The following is a 22,578-nucleotide window of genomic DNA, read 5'->3' on the forward strand; positions in this document are numbered from 1 at the left end:
TTTCATATAGGAAAGCAGATTGTTACATTATAAAAGCAGGGACTGTCAAATCCCATTTTCTGGATTACTTAAGACTTCTCCTAGCTTGCTCTTCCCCCCTCTGCTTCTTGCCTGCTCACCAGCACACCTCAGTGAAGAAGGAGTCAGGGCAGTAAGAGAAGAGACCCTCAGATCCCCTTTTCTTTGTCAGAAGATATGTTGATGGGATGGGGGGAGGTGGCAAGCAAGGAGGAATAACATTTAATGGCTCCAGTGAGATGGGAGGGGTAATTTAAAATTATCTGAGCCAACCCTGTGTCCCTGTACCAAGTGATCACGAGTCCCACATGGTCTCACCATCAAGTTACATGGTCTCACCATCAAGTTGAATAGGTGGTTTTACTCAGCCCAGACAGCTGGATCCCAACTCTGCAGGGGTTTTGGCAAGGTCAGGAAGAACCCTAGTTTCCTGCTTCCCATAATGTGCACTGTTCAAGACCATGCTAAGCCTTGAATGAAATGCTGTGCTTACTCTCTCGCACATATTCAACTGGACCCATGCCATATCTGGGCTTCCCTACAAGTGTTAACCTTTTTACCTTTTCAGCACAAAAACACAGAAAATGAGTCTCAGAAACCCCAGCTAACATATACCTTCATATATACTTAGCCGCCAGCCTCTGCAAGACATCTGCAGGACCCCAGCTCTCATGAAGCTCCTGATTCAGCCAAACCTGCTAGCCTACACCTGACCAAACAGCTCCCCACCCCACCATCAAAAGCAAATCATCAACTGCAGGGTACTACACTACAGAACCTGAACTCTGCAGGTTAAGGAAGTCCAAACTTCCCAGAGCTGTGGAACTCTAATTACAAAGCAGCCTTCTGAGAGTTAGATCCAAGTGAGTCACACCATGCCAGACGACATGCCAGATGGTGTGTCTCAGACAACACACCATGCCAGAACCTCACTGGCACACTATTTGACATGAAAAGGAATTCAATAAGGTGGGTCTAGCTTAGACCCCACCTGAGAGATTTTTATTAAAAAGCAGCAAAAAGAAACATCAAATACATCCAATTCACTCTTAACAGCCCCAGGAAGGGCCTCAAGGACAGCATTAAGAGCCCAACTTCAGGGCAGCTCTTCCTCATGGAGACAATTCAACTTGGCCCCGGATTGCATGAGACCTTTTTCAGCAGCTGATGCAGAGACAGCAACCACTGAGATGGCAAACATACCTTTCAACTTTTAGAAGCTTATACTGGAGATGAGCTCCAAGTGCTTCAGGGCTGCTCTTTAAGAAATATGGGACCACCCAGGTGCTCCCAGCTTCTAGGTACACTGCACCAATGTACAAGGCCAAGCCCTTGTGAGAAGTACAACATAAGGTCAAAGCAGATGTACGAAAAGCCAGGGAAAACCAGTGGAGAGAACTGTCTAGAACTTGTGTAACTAATATTCAAGCTGACAGGCCCAGGGCAGTCACTTAAGAGAGCTGAGAATACGTGAAGACCTACCCTCCCTGCAGGCTGGGGTAGGTGGGTGTATATGTGCGAGAGACAGAGAGACAAAGAGAAGAGAGAGCGAGAGTGAGAGTGAGAGCGAGAGCACGCATGTGCGTGAGATATTATATGTGTGTGTGTATATTTATATAGCAGTGAAGTTATATAAACAAAGCAAAGCAGACACAGGAAGGAAAGAAGGACTATGTTACATTCCAGAGTCCAGATATTTTTAAGGTCTCAGTTGGGAAATGTTAAAGGGTTGACCAATCAGCAACTCCACTGATTCCATTACAAAACCACACAAACATTCATTTAGGGCCAGATCACATATATTTGAGCAGGGAAAGGGAGACAGGCAAATGGCATCACACACAGGGCTTTCACCTGGCTCTTTGCTGCTTATCTGTTAACCTTCATGTTCTACTTGATCTTCACAGAAAGTTGGCTAAAGCTGGTTTACCTGAGGTACGTGAGCCATGTGGGGTGGATTGGTATATGCCGTCTGAACATGAGAAGGATGGATCGTAAAGACGGTCTGTTGTGCTGTTGGGAAACTACTTTGTGGCGACTGCGTATTGGAGGCAGGTGTCATGGAAGGAGGGGTAGGTGCAAGCCCCGCATGGTAAATGGCTGACTGCTGCTGTGGACTGGCCAGATGGAGCGCTTGGGCGGCCTGGTGTTGATGGTGCTGCAAAATGATGGGAAAGAAAGAATTCAGAAAAACTTCTTTAATGAAGAGCAGTTGAGGGCTATACACAAAGCTGTACTTTGCACATGAAGACAGGCTCTACCTGGGCCTGTCTAAGATGAGGAGCTCTGGAAAACAAGAGAATGTACAGGGCAATAAAAGCAGAGCCAGGGAATACCTCTTGTCCTGAGAAATTCCTTTCTGGGTGGTACAGAAGCCTGATTCTCAGCCTGACAGTTACAGACCGCCCTCAACCAACCAGAGGAAAAACAGACTCCTTACTGCCCTAGAAAATTTACAGATATCAGAGATGCTTAACTGCCTCAATTACCAAACATGATTAAAGATGCTAACAGGCAAAAAATTTATCACTTAAACATTAGGAATGAAATAAAAAATAAGTTCCAAACACATTTCTTACTTTATGTTAAACTGGATTTTTCAATATTGATAGTTTCAAGAACTTATCCAATCACCTCATTTTCATTATGGATTTTACTGTGATTAGAAACCCCAGGGAGGCATAGCCTACTGAAGTGTATGCAGGCTATATGAGGTGGCTATGTGTGTTGATCATGCAGTACCTAACATCTTAGCACTTTGCCTGGCACTTAAGAAATCACTTGGGAAATAAAATGAGGGAGTGATTCTGTAAAAGCTTCTTAATTTCTCCTTACCTGAACAGGACTGGGTGCTGGATGACTTCCGCCATGTTGGCTTTGCTGCTGTCCAGTGGGGGTAGCTGAAGGCTGAGGATGTGGAGTATGTGGGTGCAGGGTAGCATTAGGGTGTGCATACTGCTGAGCAAGGGAGCCAGTAGAAACTGAAGTGAAAGAAAAAGGAGAGTATACAACTGGCATGTGATTATCTTAATTTCTCCTCTCAACTATTCATGACTCATCAACTGAGCTTTCATGACGGTTACAATATCTAAACTATGACATTACTGATCTCTCTATATATGACTCCATTTAAACCATCCATTTTCTTGGCAGGGGGAAAAGTCAAGTTATTCTTTAACAATCAGACTAGCATTTAATTCATGTGATAACATAACTGAATATATTATATTATAAAATACAATTAGCTTGAATTTACTCTTAAAATAAATCAGTATGTTTTCCTGAAAAGGCAAATTAAAGGCATAGTCAGAAACAACAATTACATGTACATATACATTGTCTCTCTCTCTCACATTTTAGCTCAAGGCCATCATCTGGCTAACCTCACCATGCTACTGCCCTGAAACTGGCACAGTATCCCGTGGGCACAGACTTCTCCTGGGGCTGGGAGAAGGGATTATATAGTGTCTCCACTGGTATATGGCAAGGTCAGGTCCAAATGACCACAGTGTCTTTTGGCTGATCACAGAAGCCATTCTGTCTCTTCATTCCCTGGACCCTGGCTCAAAGATTTTTGCTTTATAGAATATACTAGATGAAATTACCTATGCAATGTAAAAAAAGAACTCCCTTCACAGCGCCCCACCCTTTTTGAAGGGATATTACTAGAGTATCTTCCGACAAAATATGATGGGCCCGTTTCAGTGAAAATTTGTTCATCAAAGATAAGAACAATCCAATTTAATCCAAGCCAATTTTAAAAAAATCTCAGCATGGGACATACCTTGGTACAAAATGGGGAGATTAGATAACAAATTCATTTGCCCATGCCTTCCAAAAACAGCTATTAAGAGAGTCAAAAGCACAATAAGATTTGTTAATTGCTCCTAGTGACTTTGATAACACATGGAGACAAATCTAATCATGATGTAGTAGTGAGCTGAGTTCAGAGGGGTTCTCAAGTCACACCTGTATCAAGAGATGACTCTCAGACTACTCAAGAAATTTAACCTAAATTCCCTTAGAAGCTTAACCCATACAGAGAAACAATTCCAAAATAGTTCCTCATATTCTTCAAACAATATGTTAGCAAATATAGACATACAGGGAACTTAAAGTGGAGAAAAGCAAGCACTGCTCTGGGGTCAGGTACCAGCAGTCTAATAGGCAAGGCTGCTCAGAATCACTAACATAGATGACTCTGGGTTGTTCCATGTAAATGTTATGCAGAGGGTTAGGCACACAAAGCAATTCTGTAATGCTTGACATCATATGGCTAAGGGCCACCATACTCCACTCCAACTGGTAATCTCCCCAACTGCAAATGTAAAAGAGGGGCAGGTGAGGCAAACAGCCAGTGGTAGGATCACCTGTGCAGCCAAGGCCAACACCACAGCTGGCATTAATATTCCTCAATTGCCGGATTAGATAAACACAAAACACAAAACAAAAACAAAAAAAAACCAAACCATTTTGTTAAAGCACTGGGAAAATTTTCCTAAGAGTTAACATAAGCCAGAACATATTAACAAGGAAAACTGCGACCAATTCTCTCAGTATTTTTTAAGAAGGGTGAATTATTGTTTTTTCTAGCTCTTGGAAAACTGACATGCTAACTGACTTCTTGAGCTTTGTAAGTCTACAAAAGTAGTCTTTCTTCTACCTCACTGGTTTGAGTAAAACACCATCTTTCACCACCATACCCATTAAGTTTACTTTCAGCTCTCCCAAGTTGTATAGACATTGACCGGGTTTAATAGAGGGGGAAAAGACTTGACAAAAATGTTTATTAATTTTGAGCCTGATTTGGCTGTTCCTATAAAAATTTTATACACATCTTAAAATATTATTTTTAAATAAATAATTAATATTTAAAATGAAACAAGGATAAAATGTATCTACAGTGATGCTAATACAATAGCCATTAGCCACATAAAGCTTCTTAAAATGTTTAAAATTAAATAAAATTACAAATTCAGCTGCTCATTAGCTTTGGACATGAAATTTTAAGTATTTAAGAGTGACATGTAGCTGGTGGTTAATGCATGGTGCAGTTTATAGACCACCACCATATTTGTACAAAGCACTCCTGGATGGCAATGCTCTAGGAGTCATTTATGTTCTCTTATTTTCAAATCATCAGCATCATCAACCCCCACTTCCCCGTTAAAAGCATCTTAAATGTTTCATCTATAGTAATACTAAATCCCTTGGAGGGAAAGCAATACTCAAATCCCAAATTCTATTTATGGGGTGGGTGGGGGTTATAAAGAAAGAGTACATAACCTCAGAATTTCTAATTTCCTTTTTTAAAAATTTTATTTTTTTAATGTTACATTAAAAAAATATGAGGTCCCCAAATAGCACCTCTAATTCTTTTAAACTATACTTAGTCAAGAAACTTTTGTTCTGGAAAATGTTAAATTTTACTTTTAATTACCTTCTAAGCAACATTATTAAGAATATTTAAAAAGCAATAATAAACAACTTTAGGTGCTATATTAATTTTTACATACAAAAACATGGCCATCGCAAAAAGAATAATTAAGAATGAAGAATTTTTTTTACTATGCATTTTTAGAGGCACCTCTGTGATAATAAAGTGCTTTACCAATGTTGAAAAGCTATAAAACAGTATCCTAGGGAAGTGGATGTGGATCAAGCAATTGGGTTCCCGTCTACCAAATGGGGGGTCCTGGGTTCAATACCCAGGGCCCTCCTGATGAAGGTAAGCTGGTCTGTGTGGCCAGATGGCCCACGTGGAGTGCTGCCCTGCTCAGGAGTGCCTGCCAACATGGACAGCTGGCACAGCAAGATGACACAACAAGAGACACAGAGGAGAGAAAATAAGAAGACGTAGCAGAACAGGAAGTTGAGGTGGCGCAAGAGAGTAATCGCCTCTCTCCCACTCCAGAAGTTCCCAATATTGGTTCCCGGAGCCGCCTAATGAGATTATAAGCAGACACAGAAGAGAACATAGCAAATGGACAGAGAGCAGATAATGGAAGGGGGGGGTAGCAATAAATAAATAAAATCTTTAAATTAAAAACAAAAACAGTATTCTAATCTATACTTTAATTCCTCTGCATAGCACACACTTTACAGGTAACTCATGTTGAGTCAATTTACATATACTTTTGTTTAAACAAAAACAAAAACAAAAAACCACAAAGCCCATCCTTTCCCTACCTACACACCCTTAAAGTAAAAGGCACAGTGATACAAGAAAAATTAAGGAGCTGCAATATAATCATCATAAACTGCATATAAAATTTATTTTCATTTGTTCATCTTCTAGCTCAGAAGATCCAAAAGCAAGTACCTGGGAAACGGACTTTGGCCCAGTGGTTAGGGCGTCCGTCTACCATATGGGAGGTCCGCGGTTCAAACCCCGGGCCTCCTTGAGCCGTGTGGAGCTGGCCATGCGCAGTGCTGATGCGCGCAAGGAGTGCCGTGCCACGCAAGGGTGTCCCCCGCGTGGGGGAGCCCCACGCGCAAGGAGTGTGCCCGTGAGGAAAGCCGCCCAGCGTGAAAAGAAAGAGCAGCCTGCCCAGGAATGGCGCCGCCCACACTTCCCGTGCCGCTGACGACAACAGAAGCGACAAAGAAACAAGACGCAGCAAATAGACACCAAGAACAAACAACCAGGGGAGAGGGGGAAATTAAATAAATAAAATAAATCTTTAAAAAAAAAAAAAAAAAAAAAAAAAAAAAAACAAAAAACAAAAGCAAGTACCTTATTCAGGAAAGCCCCCACTCCCCACCATACAAAAACTGGGTAGCTAGTTAGGGAAAATGTGAAATTTATACCTTAATTAAATATATATATATATATATAAAAAATACTTTGGGTCCTTGAAAGGTTAGTTAAGAATGAGACAAAGAAAGATGGGTTAGGAAGAAAATGAAAGGTTGATGGAGAAAAAGAAAGAAAGAGACAAGAGAAAGGAACCCAGACAGGGTAAAAGAGGAAAAAATATAATAATCAGAGAAAAGGAGAAGAGCATAGTGAAGGGCAGTAAATTCTGAGCTGAGTGTACTATTTAACTGCTTTGTTATACATGCTCATTTCAGCTGAAGATTTCAGAGAGGTCAATAGTAAAGTGAATTCTTTTTGAAATTCTGATATAGCTACTTATCAGTTAAAATTCTACTTACAAAATTTAAATAGCCTTCAGGAAACCTTCTGGGTTTGCCAGTGAAAGAAGGATTGCTTCTACCTTAAGAAATAAAGTTAAGGGCCAGACCTTGTCCAGGAGTTCCCTAATCAGTGTGATCCCTAATATAAATGTTTACAATTTTAAATATGCCACTGGCCAAATCCTTGTAACACTAACTACATTCCAAAAGTAGTTTCCTAAGCCATTATCTTAAAACCAATTTTTAGTCCATAAGATTGAGTTTAATTTGTAACTAGGTTTTGCCATTTTGAACTTGGTTGTGTATTTGCCATTTTGAACTTGGTTGTTACACAAGTCATGAAAGATTGCCAGCACTGCAAAACTTTAAATCCAAAAAAAAAAAAAAAAAAATCTTCCAACTTTTTAATCCAACTTTAAATTCAGAAAAAGAGATATAAAGGCCAAGTTGAAAACTCTTTAGAGGGTGAATTAAAGACAACCAGACCAAACCATGACAAAATGGTTTGGGGATGAGGGGTGGGGTGCGGGGAATGAAGCAGCAAATTAAATTACCAATAGTGGCCCAACTGTTAGTTTCTTTTTTAAAAGTACTGAGTTTCTTTTAGGGGAAGTTGTGCTAAGGCAGTTAATGCTTAGATGTGATGATAAAGGACCTTTTAGCTACTTACCAGGAAAGTGACTCCGAAAACTATTAACAGAGACAGTAAGATGGTGAGGATAACTACATGTGAGACCTCAATTTGAGTACATAATAAAATAAAGTTACTGGTACTGGCTTTTACATACTATAATCACATACATAGTTTCCCTTCAATAGCATATACATACAGCAAGACTCCTTTTTAAAGAGCATCTATTAAAGGATTAAATTTGTTAACATTTCCTAGCACCAAATAAACACACCTTATTTTATTAACTTATTTTTGGATACCAAGTCATGGCACAATAAATAGAAATCTAAGGTCAAACATTTTAAATGCTTTCTTAAATCTGCAATATTTAATAGAATCAGACTTTGAGTCACTGAAAAATAATTAAAAATTTAGATCGCTAACACAAAATTCTCACCCTTAGTATCCTTTAGACGTATACTAGTTCACATATTAATAGCAGAAATTTTAATAGCATTCATTTCTAAAGGATTTCTGCAAGTTAGTATTTTCCTATCCAACCAAAGTCTATGATCAGCCTTATTAAAAAATTGTCCCACAAATAGAGGAAACACTCCTTATAAGCTCATATTCCAAAGAAAGCACTGCCCAGAATTTCACCATCATGGAGCAACCACTTACACCTTTTCACCAGTTAGGGAGAGGGGGCCTGTGCTGACAAAGACAATCTCTCATAGAAACCAAACTGCTAGGGTCATGCTTTCTAGCTTAATAAGCACAAGAAACATTCCGAGGTTCCTGTCACCTGAATATTTTAAGCCTTCAGTCATTCAAAGACTAAATTAAGAAATGTTTCTCCTAGAAGTCCCAGGAAGGATAAATTTCTTCTCATCAGGATACGAAGGAAACTGATGTTTTAAGTTTTTCAAACCAAGCTGGTAGCTTGGTATGAACAAAGCTAGCTGTCCAGGAAAAGTTTCTCTGAACAAGGGAAGTACCATGCATTGCCAAAGTAGTCACAAGTTTGCTTGGTATGCAAAAATTAATTTCTTGAAACAAGTCAATTTTTAAAATTAACTCCAGCTTTCTTAAGCTGGGTTTTATTTCCTTTTTAAAAACAGATTTATAGATATACAATTTTTAATGATTTAGTCTGGCACAAGGAAAATATAGTCCAACAAGTCTACTCCCTTAATACGTATTCTTTAAAAAGTGTTTTACTGTAAAATTAAAATTAGTATAAAAAACCCAACTCACTGGCAAAGTAGAAAGAAGGGCTTGTCTCCTTGTTGTATGGTAATTTGGGACATGCTGAATTTGGGAAATAGAAAGGTAAATTAGCCTTTTGAGGTGTGCATTTTCCTAATTTTCTGGAAAGGATGACATATTTAGTAATTTCTTTCTGTATTCATGCATAATTCATTCTTATTTTACAAGAAATGACGAGCATTATAAAACATTGTTATAGAATTAAATAAGATAGGGCTAAATCAAAAGATACTTTTCTTATTGGGATATCAAGTTTCACATGCTGACTTGCTTAAATGAAAGGAAATCATTACTGAATAAAAAGATCAACATGGCTTTCCACTGAACAACTTTGACTTAAATAATGTACCAAAGTAAAACAATATTTACCAAGTTTTATTCAAAATGACCCAATACTAATTTTGTAAAGCATTATTTATAGAAATGTCATTATTCCAAAAGATATTTATAAGGTATGTGGTAGTGGATCCCAAGGTTTAAGAAACATAAAGACAATATTAAAACACGGGAATGTTATAATTTCTTATTAAAACATGTCTGGAAACACAGGGTCTATGTGTGTTGTGTGTGTGTGCATGTTAGTACACCTGGAAGGTTAACATCAAAATGTTAACAGGTGGAGGTATAATGGATAACGGGTACATTTCAATTCTTTTTGCTTGCTCTATATTCTAATCTATCTGCATCAAACTACCAAAAAACAAACCAAAATGGATAAAACTCTCCGTGGCTAATATTTAAGAGAGAAAATTTCATTATTACTATTTTTGAAATAGTAATTTCAATAAAATTAAATGACTCAGAAGACTAAACTTTAGGGAAACATGAAGTAATTCTTGGGAGGGAGGAGGTGAAGGCAATGTTCAAAGTACAGGTCAAAGTGATGAATCATGTGCCAAAAGTCCTTTCTAAAATAGCTAGAAAGACTGGAAGATCAACAACGATGCAGAATGTATACATCTCCTATTCTGATAACTGAACTATCAGTAATCTGTTTTTGCATACTTAAATTCTCAAAGCATTTCTGCTATGGACATAAAAATGATTGACCAAAGATGACAGGAAACTGTAATTATCACTTCTTCTTCTGTTTGCATAAAAAGTTTTAAAAATCTAGGGAGGGCAGTAAAAAATAAAGGTAATTCACACTCAGAGTATTTGGTTGCTTTAAAAATGTAAAATATAAATTTTTCAAAGAAGATGAGTATAAAACTAACATTTCTATGTAAAGGTTTTCTTAGTTTTTAAGAATGTTCTTACAAAATTTATTTATATTGTCCATTTTGGGCTCCCAAAGACCTTAAATAATTCAAATAAATTACTGAAGATTCAACAAAGAATTTGCCTTAGCAGATTAAATGATGGCCTATGATGGGAAAGAACAAAATGATTCATCTTTTAGTGTTCTTTTTAGGATCTCAAGTACTCAAAAGAGAGCCTTGATAAACCAGCAACCATTAGCCAAGCCCACAGCCTTACCACAGCCTGTCCCATCAACAAACCTGAATGAAATACAACCTTTGTAATGGGGAGTAGGTTAAGATTTGGTTAAACAACTTTCTCCCCACATGAAAGAACTAGCTTGAATGACTAATTCATTCCAGATTTGACTGGACATTAGGTCCAGGGTTTTTGTTTGTGAGGTTTTTCTGCAATATTTTCTATTTACCCATACTTGAATGGACTTCAGGGTCCAAGGCCAAAGGCTTTTCAAATGTAAAAGCTCTGGGAAGGTAGTTATAACAACCATTAGTATCTCAAAAACAGTATTTACTATACAGGTTGTTACTACAATGAACATCCACTCAAAAGACAAAGCCAGATGTTGGCAGTGAGTAAACACAATGAGGAGAAAGATTCTGCTTAATATCTCAGCATTATACAGTGTCTCAAAAGTATAGGTACAGAAATAGCTATTCTCTAAAAGCATTGGAAATTTTAGCTCAGAAGTTTTAAATCTTATTCCAAGGCAAGCATGCCAGAAAATGAGACGAAATAAATGTTTTTACCACTTGTTAAATGATGAAATATGCACCAGAAATGTATAAAGAATCATAACGAACATTTCATCTAAAACTTTAGCAAGTTGGAAAATTGCTGAAATGTATACAAGTTATATAAAAACCAGCCTTAAGAATCAATGGTGCCTTTTCACATAGACTTAGTCTTGGCTAAGGCAACTAAAGACAAGCCAATGACAGATGATCATAACCAAATCCGTAAACCAAATCAACCTGTCAGATTATTTCTCAAGTTACAAATGAGATTTTTGAAAGAAACGTTTTCCAAAATGTAGCTATTACACCATTTAAATGCATTTAAAATGCATAATCAACAATAAAAAGTTTTAAAAACTGATAATGTGGAAAATCAAGGTCAGACTTTTACTTAGTCTATAAATATGCCTTTAATCACCTATGAGTAACAAACCTGTGTGTCACAAGAGTTCCTCCAAGAAGAAAGTATAAGCTGTGGGTTATATGAGTCCTATTCTTCTTAACTAATGTAAAGTTAAAAACCATTACTAAAAAATATGAGCAAGCAGACAGTATTAAAAGAAAGCAGTAATATCGCAAAAAATAGAAGTTTGCCAAAAATCTGTAAATTCTCTCAAAGAACTCACTATTGCCTAGACACGTTCACTAAAGACATCTAAAGCTAAAAACCAAAATCTTTACGTTCTTGTATATTTTTTAAAATGTAAAGATGGTTTAGAAAGCAGAATTTCCACATAGAGGCATATAATTATTAAATTCATGTTCACAGTGGTACAATTTTCAACTGTGTGAATAAACTTTATCTCCTCCCCCTAAAAAACTGAAATGCCAATGGGAAAACTTAAGTGATAGTACAAGAGTTCTCAGAAAGTATGTTCAAGACAAAACTAACATCTTAATAAAGCTGGTACTAATTAAAGGAACATTTTGAAAAACATAAGAGGGGAAAATCCACAGATTCTATAACAGGATATAAGTGGAAATTTAAAAAAATTCTTAATGAAAACCATATTACTTTTAATATGTTAGACAGCTGCTAATTGACCTGCATGAAATTATCTGACCACAAAACTAAGATTTTTGTTTTGGCTTAGTCTCCTCATATATAAATAATATTTAATTTTATGAAGGATACTTATTTCCAGTTTACCATTCTGTTTATACTGATCATATTAAAAATGCAAATGATGTCTCAAATAGATCTAATATTCCACAATTTTGACCACTTGACACACAGCATGATGCCGAAACATAATATCATTTTAACAAATAATAATGAAAATGTAATGTCAGTGGCCCCAGAGCAAGGAATGAAGCTGAATATTTTAATTTTGCAGAGTGCTTTTATGCTTTAATTATGGTACAAACTTCTTGCATGCCTTAGGCAGTTTGTACACCAAATGAGGAGGAGGAGAAGGAAGAAACTTTTATCCCCAAAAGATGCTTTGCCATTACATATATTATGACATTTTGACAAAAGAAAGAAAAGGCATTTGAAGACCGGTACAGAAGTAGAAATGATTTGCCAAGGCCTTATAAAGCAGGTTAAGAGTAGAAATGTTTCATCTTTTAGTTTCTAACCTTCAATGCCATAAAAGGCTAAGTTATTCTTAAACAGTATCTTTTCGAAGCTTTAAAAGAAATTTAGAATAGTTACACATACTGAAAAAGACAAAGTGTTTCCTACCATACATCGCATGCGCCTGCTCGTGAGCCCCGAACTGAGTTGCTGAAGAAGATACTAAACCAGGCTGTGCGTGTGTTGGTGGTGCCATCATTCTAGCATTACTCGGTATTACAGGACTATAGACATGAGGATGCTGTGTTCAGAAAAAGTAATAATAAAGAAAAAACCATTGAAGTATAACAAATGAGCCAAATGAGTATCTGTTAGATGTCTTAACTTGATGGTTTTCAGAACCAACTCTATTACTCTGTGAAAATTCTAGTATCTTCCTCAACTGTTTCCTAGAACAAATACACTGATCAGTAACCCTCTAAATAAGGCTCCCAAATCTTTACCATCTATCCTGCCATAACACAAAGCTACAAAATACAAAGGAAAAATCCCTTTACTACCTTAAAAGTTAAAATCAGTATTATTTAAATTGAACAAAAATAGTAGGTCATCTCAGTCTTACCTGAGACTGATAATGTGGCACATGCTGAACAAGAGGTTGATTTGGAAACTGCTGAGGACTATAGGCAACATATTGTGTGGAATAAGCTGGTGGGGTGGCTACAATTGGCGGGCCTGCTGCTGAGGCTGGGTGCATCATGGTGCTCTGATGATGCTGGTCTTGTCGCTGTTGGGGCATATTTGGTACTGCAGACAAAAGAAGATTTGGTATTAGAGACAAGTGCTTCCCCGCATCTCCAACACTATCTTACACCACTCACACCACCATTTGGCCACTTTGTGCTGATTCCCTATCACATGTTATTCCTCAGCCTCATACACCGTTCCCCAAATCTGGGCTTGGATAATTCTGACTTGTCCTTTAGCTCTCGGCCTGAAAGTAACTTCCTCAGAGAGTGACTCTTTATGTGACGAAACTGAGACTCAATCAAGTCCCTGTAACACACTATCTCACATCATTCTGAAATTACTTTTCCTTTGCACAACTTCTCAGATAATCTATTTTTTTAAATCTCTGCCATAGGACACGAGGATACCTAAACCTGTTCAATACACCAAATTATGCCACTTGCTAGGGAAAGACACTGGGTTCATTTAAAGAAAAACAAAAGCATGACAAAAAGGCCAAAACAGACACAATTCTAAGCTTACTGCTATCTTCCTCCTTAGTTTTCCACTACTGAATCCCTATATAACTTACTCCTTCTCAAACACACCATCATCTAGCATGTAGCAGGTTTCTAAATGAGAACACTTTTTTAAAATTATATTTTTTTATATTATTCTATACCGATTTCGGCCTGTGATACTTCTGGTAAAGCTCTGGAGAAGAACTTTAGCTCAATTGTCATCTCTGTAATGTCTTTCCCAGTTTCCCCCAAAAGAGCTAGTCACAGAGGTGTGTACCTTTTCCTCACATGTCTATGTCAGCACTTACTATGTGATGATTTTGGTGTGATGTCAACCAAGCTGCTCGATGGAAGGTACCATAGCCTCCTTGCTTACAAGGTATGAGGCAGAAAGAATGCATGACTTGCAATGTCCATACAATCATTAGAATTGATTATACAAGTAACTGCCAATTTCTTCAAAGAATGATTTTTATTTTAAATATTTTAAACTTTTGGCTAAAAATTTAATGACTGCTGCAGAAATCTGGGAAAGTTAATGATCTACTCTTTTATATATCTGGAAAAGCAAAACTTCACAACAGAACAAAGAGAAAAAAAAGCAGTTTAATTTAGTAAAGAGTCGCCCCAAACTCAAATATTTTTATCAGATGAAAGTTTGCTTAATTAAGCTGAGTTACCTATTCACTCATCACTGCTTTTTTGATACCTCATTATTACCCGAATATACATGTAAAAGGTGAAAAAGTCAGCCAAGTTTACTTTTTAAAAATTAAAAAAAATTACAAAAATAACTTGAATACAATCCTAGTGTCAAAAATTCAAACAATTTCAGACAAAGCAAAAAAATCCCCTTCCAAACATTCTCTTCCCCAATATGAACTACTGTATGTAGCCTTCTAGATCATCTTCTAGATGGAGATGTACAAAGACTATTATAATAGTTTTAGTTATGCCCTTTTTTCCCTTCCTAATTGAACCTACCTTAATTGTAACTTAAACCACAATTTAGATGGACCATACTTTAGCCATTTCCTTATTCAATGGTTCTCAATTGAAGATAATTTTGTCCGACCACCACCTCTACCCTGGGGACATTTGGCAAGGTCTGAAGACAAATTTTGGTTGTCATGACTGGGGTGAAAGAAAGTTTCTACTGCCATCTACTGGGTATACTGGCGATACTGCTAAACATCTGACATTGCACAGAATACCACCCCTTACCGCCATACAAAAATATGACCCAAACTGTCAACAGCACCAAGGTTAGGAAATTCTATCTTTGTTAATTAAGTTCTTGACTTTTGAGATATTTTAAACTCCGGTTCTCTCACAGGCTGCAAAAAAAGATAACTCTGAAGTATGTACCAATAGGATGAGGAAAGTAGTTTTATACAGAGGCCCTACGCCCATGCGGAAAAGATAGGCCTTAAACAATCCATGGCTGCATTTCGGAACATAGCCCTTGAGTTTTTGCCTGTTATTTGGTAGACATTAAAAATGATTACAATTTAGTAAAGTAGCTGGACTGGTAATAAACATTTAGAAAACAATAGTCTTCATATACAGACAAATAGATTTATATTAAAAACAAAAAAGAGAAGAGGGGAGCGGATGTGGCCCAAGCGATTGAGGAAAGGCCTATCACATGGGAGGTCCCAGGTTCGGTTCTGGTGCCTCCTACAGAAGAGGGGCATACAACAAACAGACACAGCAAGCACAAACCATGGGGGTGGAATTGGGGTGGTGGATAAATAAATATATCTCTAAAAACAACAATAAAAAAAAACAAAACACAACTCAGGGGAGTGGATGTGGCTTAGTGGTTGAGTGCCACTTCCCACATACAAGGTCCTGGGTTCGATCCTCAGCCCTGGTACCTCAAAACAAAGAGAAGAAACCTGAGGCATAACCTGAAGAGATATACAAAACCCTTTAAGAGAAAAGCTTCAAAATACTACTGAACATAAAGAGGTAGATTTAAACAAGTAGAAAGACATAATTTGTTTTTGGACAGACAGACTCAACATCATAAAATATCAATTCTCCCCTAGGTTAATTTACAAATTTAATGTGATCCTAATAAAAATGTCAACCAATAAATTAAATGTTAAAATCCACAAGTTCATGGGATTACTGGAAAAGTTTAGTAAAGGATGGTGGTAATGGTAGCATAACACTGTGAACATAATTAACAGTACTGAATTATGTATTTAAATATGGCTAAAAGTGAAAATTTTAAATTGTATATATGTTATGAGAATAAAATAATTTTTTATTAGTATAGGATTGTATAACACAGTGAACCCAAATGTAAACCATGAACTATAGTTAATAGTACAATGATAACATTCCTTCATCAATTTTAACAAAGGTACCACATTAATGCAGTGGTGGCAGTATGCGAACTGTATTTTCTGCAAACCCACGACTTCCTAAATCCTTTCATGTACAAACTGTATCTCAAGGTAACCAAAGAGTCTGATGAGATAAAGCTTTTCTTCACAAAACTATTGTCTTTAAAAATAATACATCTAATAATCAAAGAAAGTCAGATGAAAGAAGCAGAATGCCACCATTTTACAATCCCTAATTAAACAATGGATACAGGGCTAGACAATGATTACCTATGAAAATGAATAGGGGGAAGCATATGTGGCTTGAGTGATAAGGCCTCCGCCTACCATGTGGGAAGACCCAGGTTCAATCCCTGGGTCTCCTGCTGAAAAAGAAGAGAAAGTGTGCCTGCGTAGTGAGCCAGTGTCCATGAGGTGAGCTGAGTGCCCACGTCATGTGGGTGCCCGCACAGCAAGCCAAGTGCCCATGTGAGTGTCCGTGTGGTGAGCCGAGTGCCCGCACGGTGAGCTAGTGCCTGCACAAGTGAGTCACAGCAAGATGATGATGCAACAAAAGAGAGACAAAGGGGAGTCAAGGTGAAGTGCAGCAGAGACCAGGAACTGAGGTGGCATAAGTGACAGGGAACCTCTCTCCACATCAGAGGTCTCCAGGATGGAATCCTGGTGAATCCTAGAGGAAAAAGATAAGAGAAGAGAAGACAAAAGAGAAATAGATACAGAGATCACACAGCGAATAGACACAGACAGCAAAAACAGCAAGGTGGAAGAAGGGGAGGGGAAAATTTTTTTTTTAATTAAAAAAAAAAAAAAAGGAAAATGAATAGGGAACAGCTACTGGGAAACTATTCTACATGGATAAAGGTTGGTAGAAACCCACTGGTTACTCCTACGATCAAAAAAAAAAAAAAAAAAAAAGAAGATGGGAAACGGATTTGGCCCAGTGGTTAGGGCATCCGTCTGCCGCATGGGGGTCCGTGGTTCAGGCCCCGGGCCTCCTTGACCCATGTGGAGCTGGCCCATGCGCAGTACTGATGCACACAGGGAGTGCCCTGCCGCACGGGGGTGTCCCCTGCGTGGGGGAGCCCCACGCGCAGGGAGTGCACCCGTAGGGAGAGCTGCCCAGCGTAGCATGGAGGAGAACGCAGCCTGCCCAGGAATGGCGTGGCCCACACTTCCCGTGCCGCTGATGACAACAGAAGCGGACAAAAAAACAAGGCACAGCGGGTGGACACAGAGAGCAGACAACCGGGGGAGGGGAGGGAATTAAATAAATAAATAAATCTTTAAAAAAAAAAAAAAAGAGGTACAAGACGTTATATGATTCCTAATGTAAGTACATGAATAATCTGAAGCATTCTGGTTCAGGAAAAAAAAAAATCCAATCTAATCTTATCAAGCCTCTATTATCTATTTCTAGTAAATAACAATTTACAGTTATTATAGGGGATAAAGGACCACTTTAAACATAACAATCAGCAAAATTCATACAAAAAAATTTTCAGATCAGCTATTAAGATTTTCTATAAGATAATAAGGCAAGTTTGAACTCTGGATATTTGATATTAAGGAATAAATGCTTAAATATTTTTAGAGAATAACTAAATTACTATGATATGATATATATATATATATTTTTAAAAAGAGTCCATAGCTCTTAAAAAATATGCAGTGAAATATTCACGGATGAAATGATGCCTAAGATTTGCAAAAAAAATAGAAGGAAGGAGGGGTAAGAGGGTGAAGGTATGAATAAACCGTGATTGGCCATCAGCTGATAATGTCAGAAAATTTTTATTATAAAATTTAAAATAAAAATAAAACAGTCAGAGTAATAGAACGATATAGAAAATCCAAAAATAGATTCAACTTGTACATGGGCACTTACAATATGAAAATGGCTTATCTGTTTGTTCTCTGACTGTAATATAATTAAAATTCAAAATCAGTGACTGAAATACATCTTAAATCCCCAAATATTTGGAAACTAAAAACACTTCTAAATAACCTAGGTCAAACAAGAAATCACAAGTCAGAAAACAGTTTGAATAAAAACAAAAACACTACATATCAGATTCCTGGGGTGCATCCAATACTATGTTTAGAAAGTTTAAAAATCAATGTTCTAAGCAATCAAGTAGAGAAAGGATGAGAAATTAAACTAAAATTAGTAAAAGGAAATGATAAAGACTAAAAATCAGTTAAATAGAAAGTGGAAAAACATTTTCCTTTTGGTTGCATTGATCGATAATTTTACGTCTCTAGTATGACTGGTTATTAGAGAAAAAGGGGGAGAAAACAAATTACCAATTATCAGGAATGAAATATGGAATATCACTATAGGTCCTATAAATACTGAAAGGATAAGGTAATCTTGCTCCAGGGAGACAAAGGGAAGTTTACTGATGGACAGCAAACTCAATAACATTTTAGAATAAGAGGTGAAGGCTTTGATCAGTGATCTCTGCAAGCCCAATGACTTTGACAAGTACAAGATGTTCAAAGAAGATTTGGACAAGGTGGTAAACCTGTTGCTCTTCCTCTCAGGGTGCCTGGTCATGTTAAGAATGTGCTTAGTGGCTTGGTGAAGATGCCTTGGTGAAGGAGCTCCCTCAATGAGAAAAGGAAAGTCCTGGCTGAGCGGTACAAGGATGCCCAGGAACTCAAAGAGAACCTAGATTGAAGGGAACAGGTGGTAGTCAGCATACCCTGGCCAATTACTTTTTAGAGGAGTAACTCCAGGATTATCAGTATTTTATGAAAATGAAGTCAATACTCCTCACTGAGCAGTGAAAGCTGGATGACAAGATCAAACTGGGCCCAGAACAGGTTAGTGTTTGCTAGAGAGTCTTTCCTGAGATTTCATTCCCAAGGCAGGCGGCCCTGGCTCTCTGCCGCCCCCGGGTCTTGCAAGAGAGATGACTCGTGTTGGGAGATGTACTTCCAGTCGTGTTTTTCCAACATGAACCTTTCCACTTTAACCTCTTCTAAAATACCCAATCAAAAAAATCACCTTTACTCTCAACACTATTTAATCTGAAAAAAAATGTTTCTGTACACACCACCATTTAAACTGTATGGGTTACTGGGTTTTTCTGGATAAAAGGAAAGAAATGCTATTCAGAAAAAAAACTTTTTTTTCTCTTCTCACTCTTTATGATTCATCTTGAATGCTGCTGGAAACTTACCCCTTTCTAAAATTACTTTGTAGTAGAAAGAAAACTAATGAAACTGGGAACTGGCTGGAGGGTGTTTGATCATTTAGTTTAACAGGCTGAAGCAACACAGATCAGTATATGCGCCCTCAGTAAGGCATCCACAGTGGCCTGCCTTTGTTGTGGGCAGAGTAGCCTGACTCCTGGTGGCAGGGTACAAGGACTCATTAATGGAGGGACTGCAACATAAAACCTTAAAAAGACACACACACACAGAAAGAAATTGTAAAACCTTGAACTTTGTTATTCATGTTTTTTAAAATGCAAAAGATCATTTTGTGTACTAACCACTCATTTGATTCTATTTTGTAATGGATGTAGCAATTATGTTTGAGCTTTATATTTTGTGAAAATCTTAATGAAATGAAAAATTCCAAAGATAAGTCACATTTAGCATGGAGACGTCTCTTTTTTCCTAGGTTCTTGATTTATTTGCACAAAAAATGAGTAGAAATTCTACACTTATGTGTGTTAAAATGAGAATAAGGAAAGTCCCAGTTTCCACTGCTGCCAATCCTCATCTTATTGCCATGTCACATAGGAATACACACACTTTCCCCAGGAAGAAGACTTTGTGCAACATAAATATCTCATCATTTCTTAGTGCTTCATGTCATCACTGTGGTGGGGAAATAAAGCTAAAAATTTTATTAGCAAGGGTGGCAACTCTATCACATGGCAAGAGGAAGGCCAGAATTCAAGTCAATTCAGAATGGAACTTATGCTGTCTTCCTGTATGAGATTTTGGTTATATACATACGATTTAGTGTGATATCATCAAGTGTTTTGATAGTGTTTTTAAATTAAAAAAACAAACACAAAAAATGCCTGACACATTAGAAAAAAAGGTTAGGGAAACGGACTTTGGCCCAGTGGTTAGGGCGTCCGTCTACCATATGGGAGGTCCGCGGTTCAAACCCCGGGCCTCCTTGACCCGTGTGGAGCTGGCCATGCGCAGTGCTGATGCGCGCAAGGAGTGCCGTGCCACGCAAGGGTGTCCCCCGCGTGGGGGAGCCCCACGCGCAAGGAGTGCGCCCGTGAGGAAAGCCGCCCAGCGTGAAAAGAAAGTGCAGCCTGCCGAGGAATGGCGCCGCCCACACTTCCCGTGCCACTGACGACAACAGAAGCGGACAAAGAAACAAGATGCAGCAAATAGACACCAAGAACAGACAACCAGGGGAGGGGGGGGGGGGAATTAAATAAATAAATCTTTAAAAAAAAAAAAAAAGAAAAAGAAAAAAAGGTTAAATAAAGTAAGGAATATTATGAACAACTTTATGCTAATAAATAAAAAAATTTAAATAGGCAGATTCTGTGAAAAGCACAAATCAGCAAAATGGATTCAAGCAAAAACAGAACCAGAACTATCCTTTATCTACAAAGAAATTTAATTTGTAATTGAAGACCTTCGCACAAACAAATCCCAGGCTCAGATAGTTTCACTGGAGGATTCTATCAAACATTTACAGAAAAAATAATATCCATCTTGCACAAACTCTCTCAAAGGAAAGAGAAAGAGAATGAGGCCAGCATCATCTTGATACCAAAACATACAAAGACATTACAAATAAAGAAAACCATAAACCAATATCCCCCAACATCATCAACACTGGGAAAAAAAAAACTTCCTTAACCAAATGTTATCAATTTAAATTGATGAATATTAAAAAGGATAATTCACCATGACAAAGCAGGATCCTGGGATTGCAAGGCTGGTATTTTTTTTTAAGATTTTATTTATTTTTCTCCTTTTCCCCTCCTCCCAGTTGTCTGCTCTCTGTGTCCATTCGCTATGTGTTCTTCTGTGACTGCTTCTATCCTTATCAGTGGCACCGAGATTCTGTGTTTCTTTTTCTTGCATCATCTTGTTGTGTCAGCTCTCTGTGTGTGCGGCGCCATTCCTGGGCAGGCTGTACTTTCTTTTGCGCTGGGCAGCTCTCCTTCTCCTTACAGGGTGCACTCCTTGCGCGTGGCGCTCCCCTATGCGGGGGACACCCCTGTGTGGCAGGGCACTCCCTGTGTGCATCAGCGCTGTGCATGGGCCAGCTCCACACAGGTCAAGGAGGCCCGGGGTTTGAATTGCAGACCTCCCATGTGGTAGGTGGACGCTGTATTCATTGGGCCAAGTCCGTTTTTTAATACTCAAGCATGAGTCAATGCAATTCATGTAAGTAATAGAAAAGCTCACAACAAAGCCAAATGACCACATTAATAGATAAAGAAAAAGCTTTTGATATAATTTATCAACCATTCATGATAAAAGAACAAAAAAAAATTAGAAATTTAGGAATTGAAGGGAACTTCCTCAAGCATATAATGGTCATCTATAAAAAGAAAAGTCATAGTTAATGCTAATGTTATTCTTAATAGTGAAAGCGAGTGCTTTATCCCGGAAATCAAGAACAAAGCAAGGATCTCACCACTGCTACTCATTAAGGAATTAGATGACCTAGCTAGTGAAATAAGACAAAAAAAGGTAAGAGTCATAGTGACTGGAGATGAAAAAGCAAAACTTTTTATTTGCATAGGATGTGATAATCTACACAGAAATGAAATTTTTAAGGTACAAGTAGCAATAAATGATGTTAGGGGTTGAAATGTGTTTGCCAGAAAAGATAGGCTGAAGTCCTAACCCTCATTACCTGTGAATGTAACCTCATTTGAAGACAGGGTCTTTATAGGTGCTATTAAGTTAAAATGGGTAATAACGGATTAGGATGGGTCCTCAATCTAATGACATAGATTTGGAAAGATATAGAGAAGGCCATCTGAAGACAGATGCAGAGATTGGATTGATGCAATTATATGCTTATGAACACCAAAAGACTGCTAGGAAAAGACAAGAAAGGATTCATCTCCTGAGCCTCTGGAGGGAGCACGGTCCTGATGACATCTTGATTTTGGACCTCTAGCATTCAGAACTGTGAGAGAATAAATTTCGGTAGTAAGCCACCCTGTTTGTGGTAGGACAGCCCTAGGAATTGAATACAATTGGGCTTAGCAAAGCAACAGGATACAAGGTCACTATACAAAACTCTACATACTAGCAAAGAAAAGCTGAAATTTTAAAGATCATTCACAGTAGAATAAATAAAAAATGTAGGGAAGTAGATGTGGCTCAACTGATAGTGCATCCGCCCAACATACAGGAGGTCCAGGGTTCGAACCCAGGGCCTCCTGGTCTGTGTGGTAAGCTGGCCCAT

At 37.9% G+C, this 22,578-nt stretch overlaps 1 protein-coding gene and 1 long non-coding RNA gene across 10 annotated transcripts in view; one reads left to right on the plus strand and one right to left on the minus strand.

The window, feature by feature from the left end:
• Positions 1-22,578, minus strand: part of ATXN2 (ataxin 2) — a 175,210-nt gene that overhangs the window by 2,058 nt on the left and 150,574 nt on the right. For 7 of the 9 annotated variants that reach the window (XM_058280970.2, XM_023585905.3, XM_058280969.2 and 4 more), the window contains 5 exons: positions 13,179-13,363; positions 12,725-12,857; positions 9,029-9,082; positions 2,854-2,999; positions 1,949-2,176 (listed from right to left, as the gene is read on the minus strand). In XM_058280970.2, the coding sequence (XP_058136953.1) occupies positions 1,949-2,176; positions 2,854-2,999; positions 9,029-9,082; positions 12,725-12,857; positions 13,179-13,363 (746 nt within the window). The remainder of the gene's footprint in view (positions 1-1,948; positions 2,177-2,853; positions 3,000-9,028; positions 9,083-12,724; positions 12,858-13,178; positions 13,364-22,578) is intronic. The other 2 variants (XM_012521373.4, XM_071210026.1) reach the window with 1 other exon arrangement.
• Positions 1,696-6,746, plus strand: LOC139437006 (uncharacterized). The gene is made up of 2 exons (XR_011646582.1): positions 1,696-1,953; positions 6,317-6,746. It is a non-coding gene; the product is annotated as an uncharacterized lncRNA (long non-coding RNA).

The sequence above is a fragment of the Dasypus novemcinctus genome, chromosome 19, assembly GCF_030445035.2.
Source record: "Dasypus novemcinctus isolate mDasNov1 chromosome 19, mDasNov1.1.hap2, whole genome shotgun sequence".
NCBI classification, from domain to species: domain Eukaryota; kingdom Metazoa; phylum Chordata; class Mammalia; order Cingulata; family Dasypodidae; genus Dasypus; species Dasypus novemcinctus.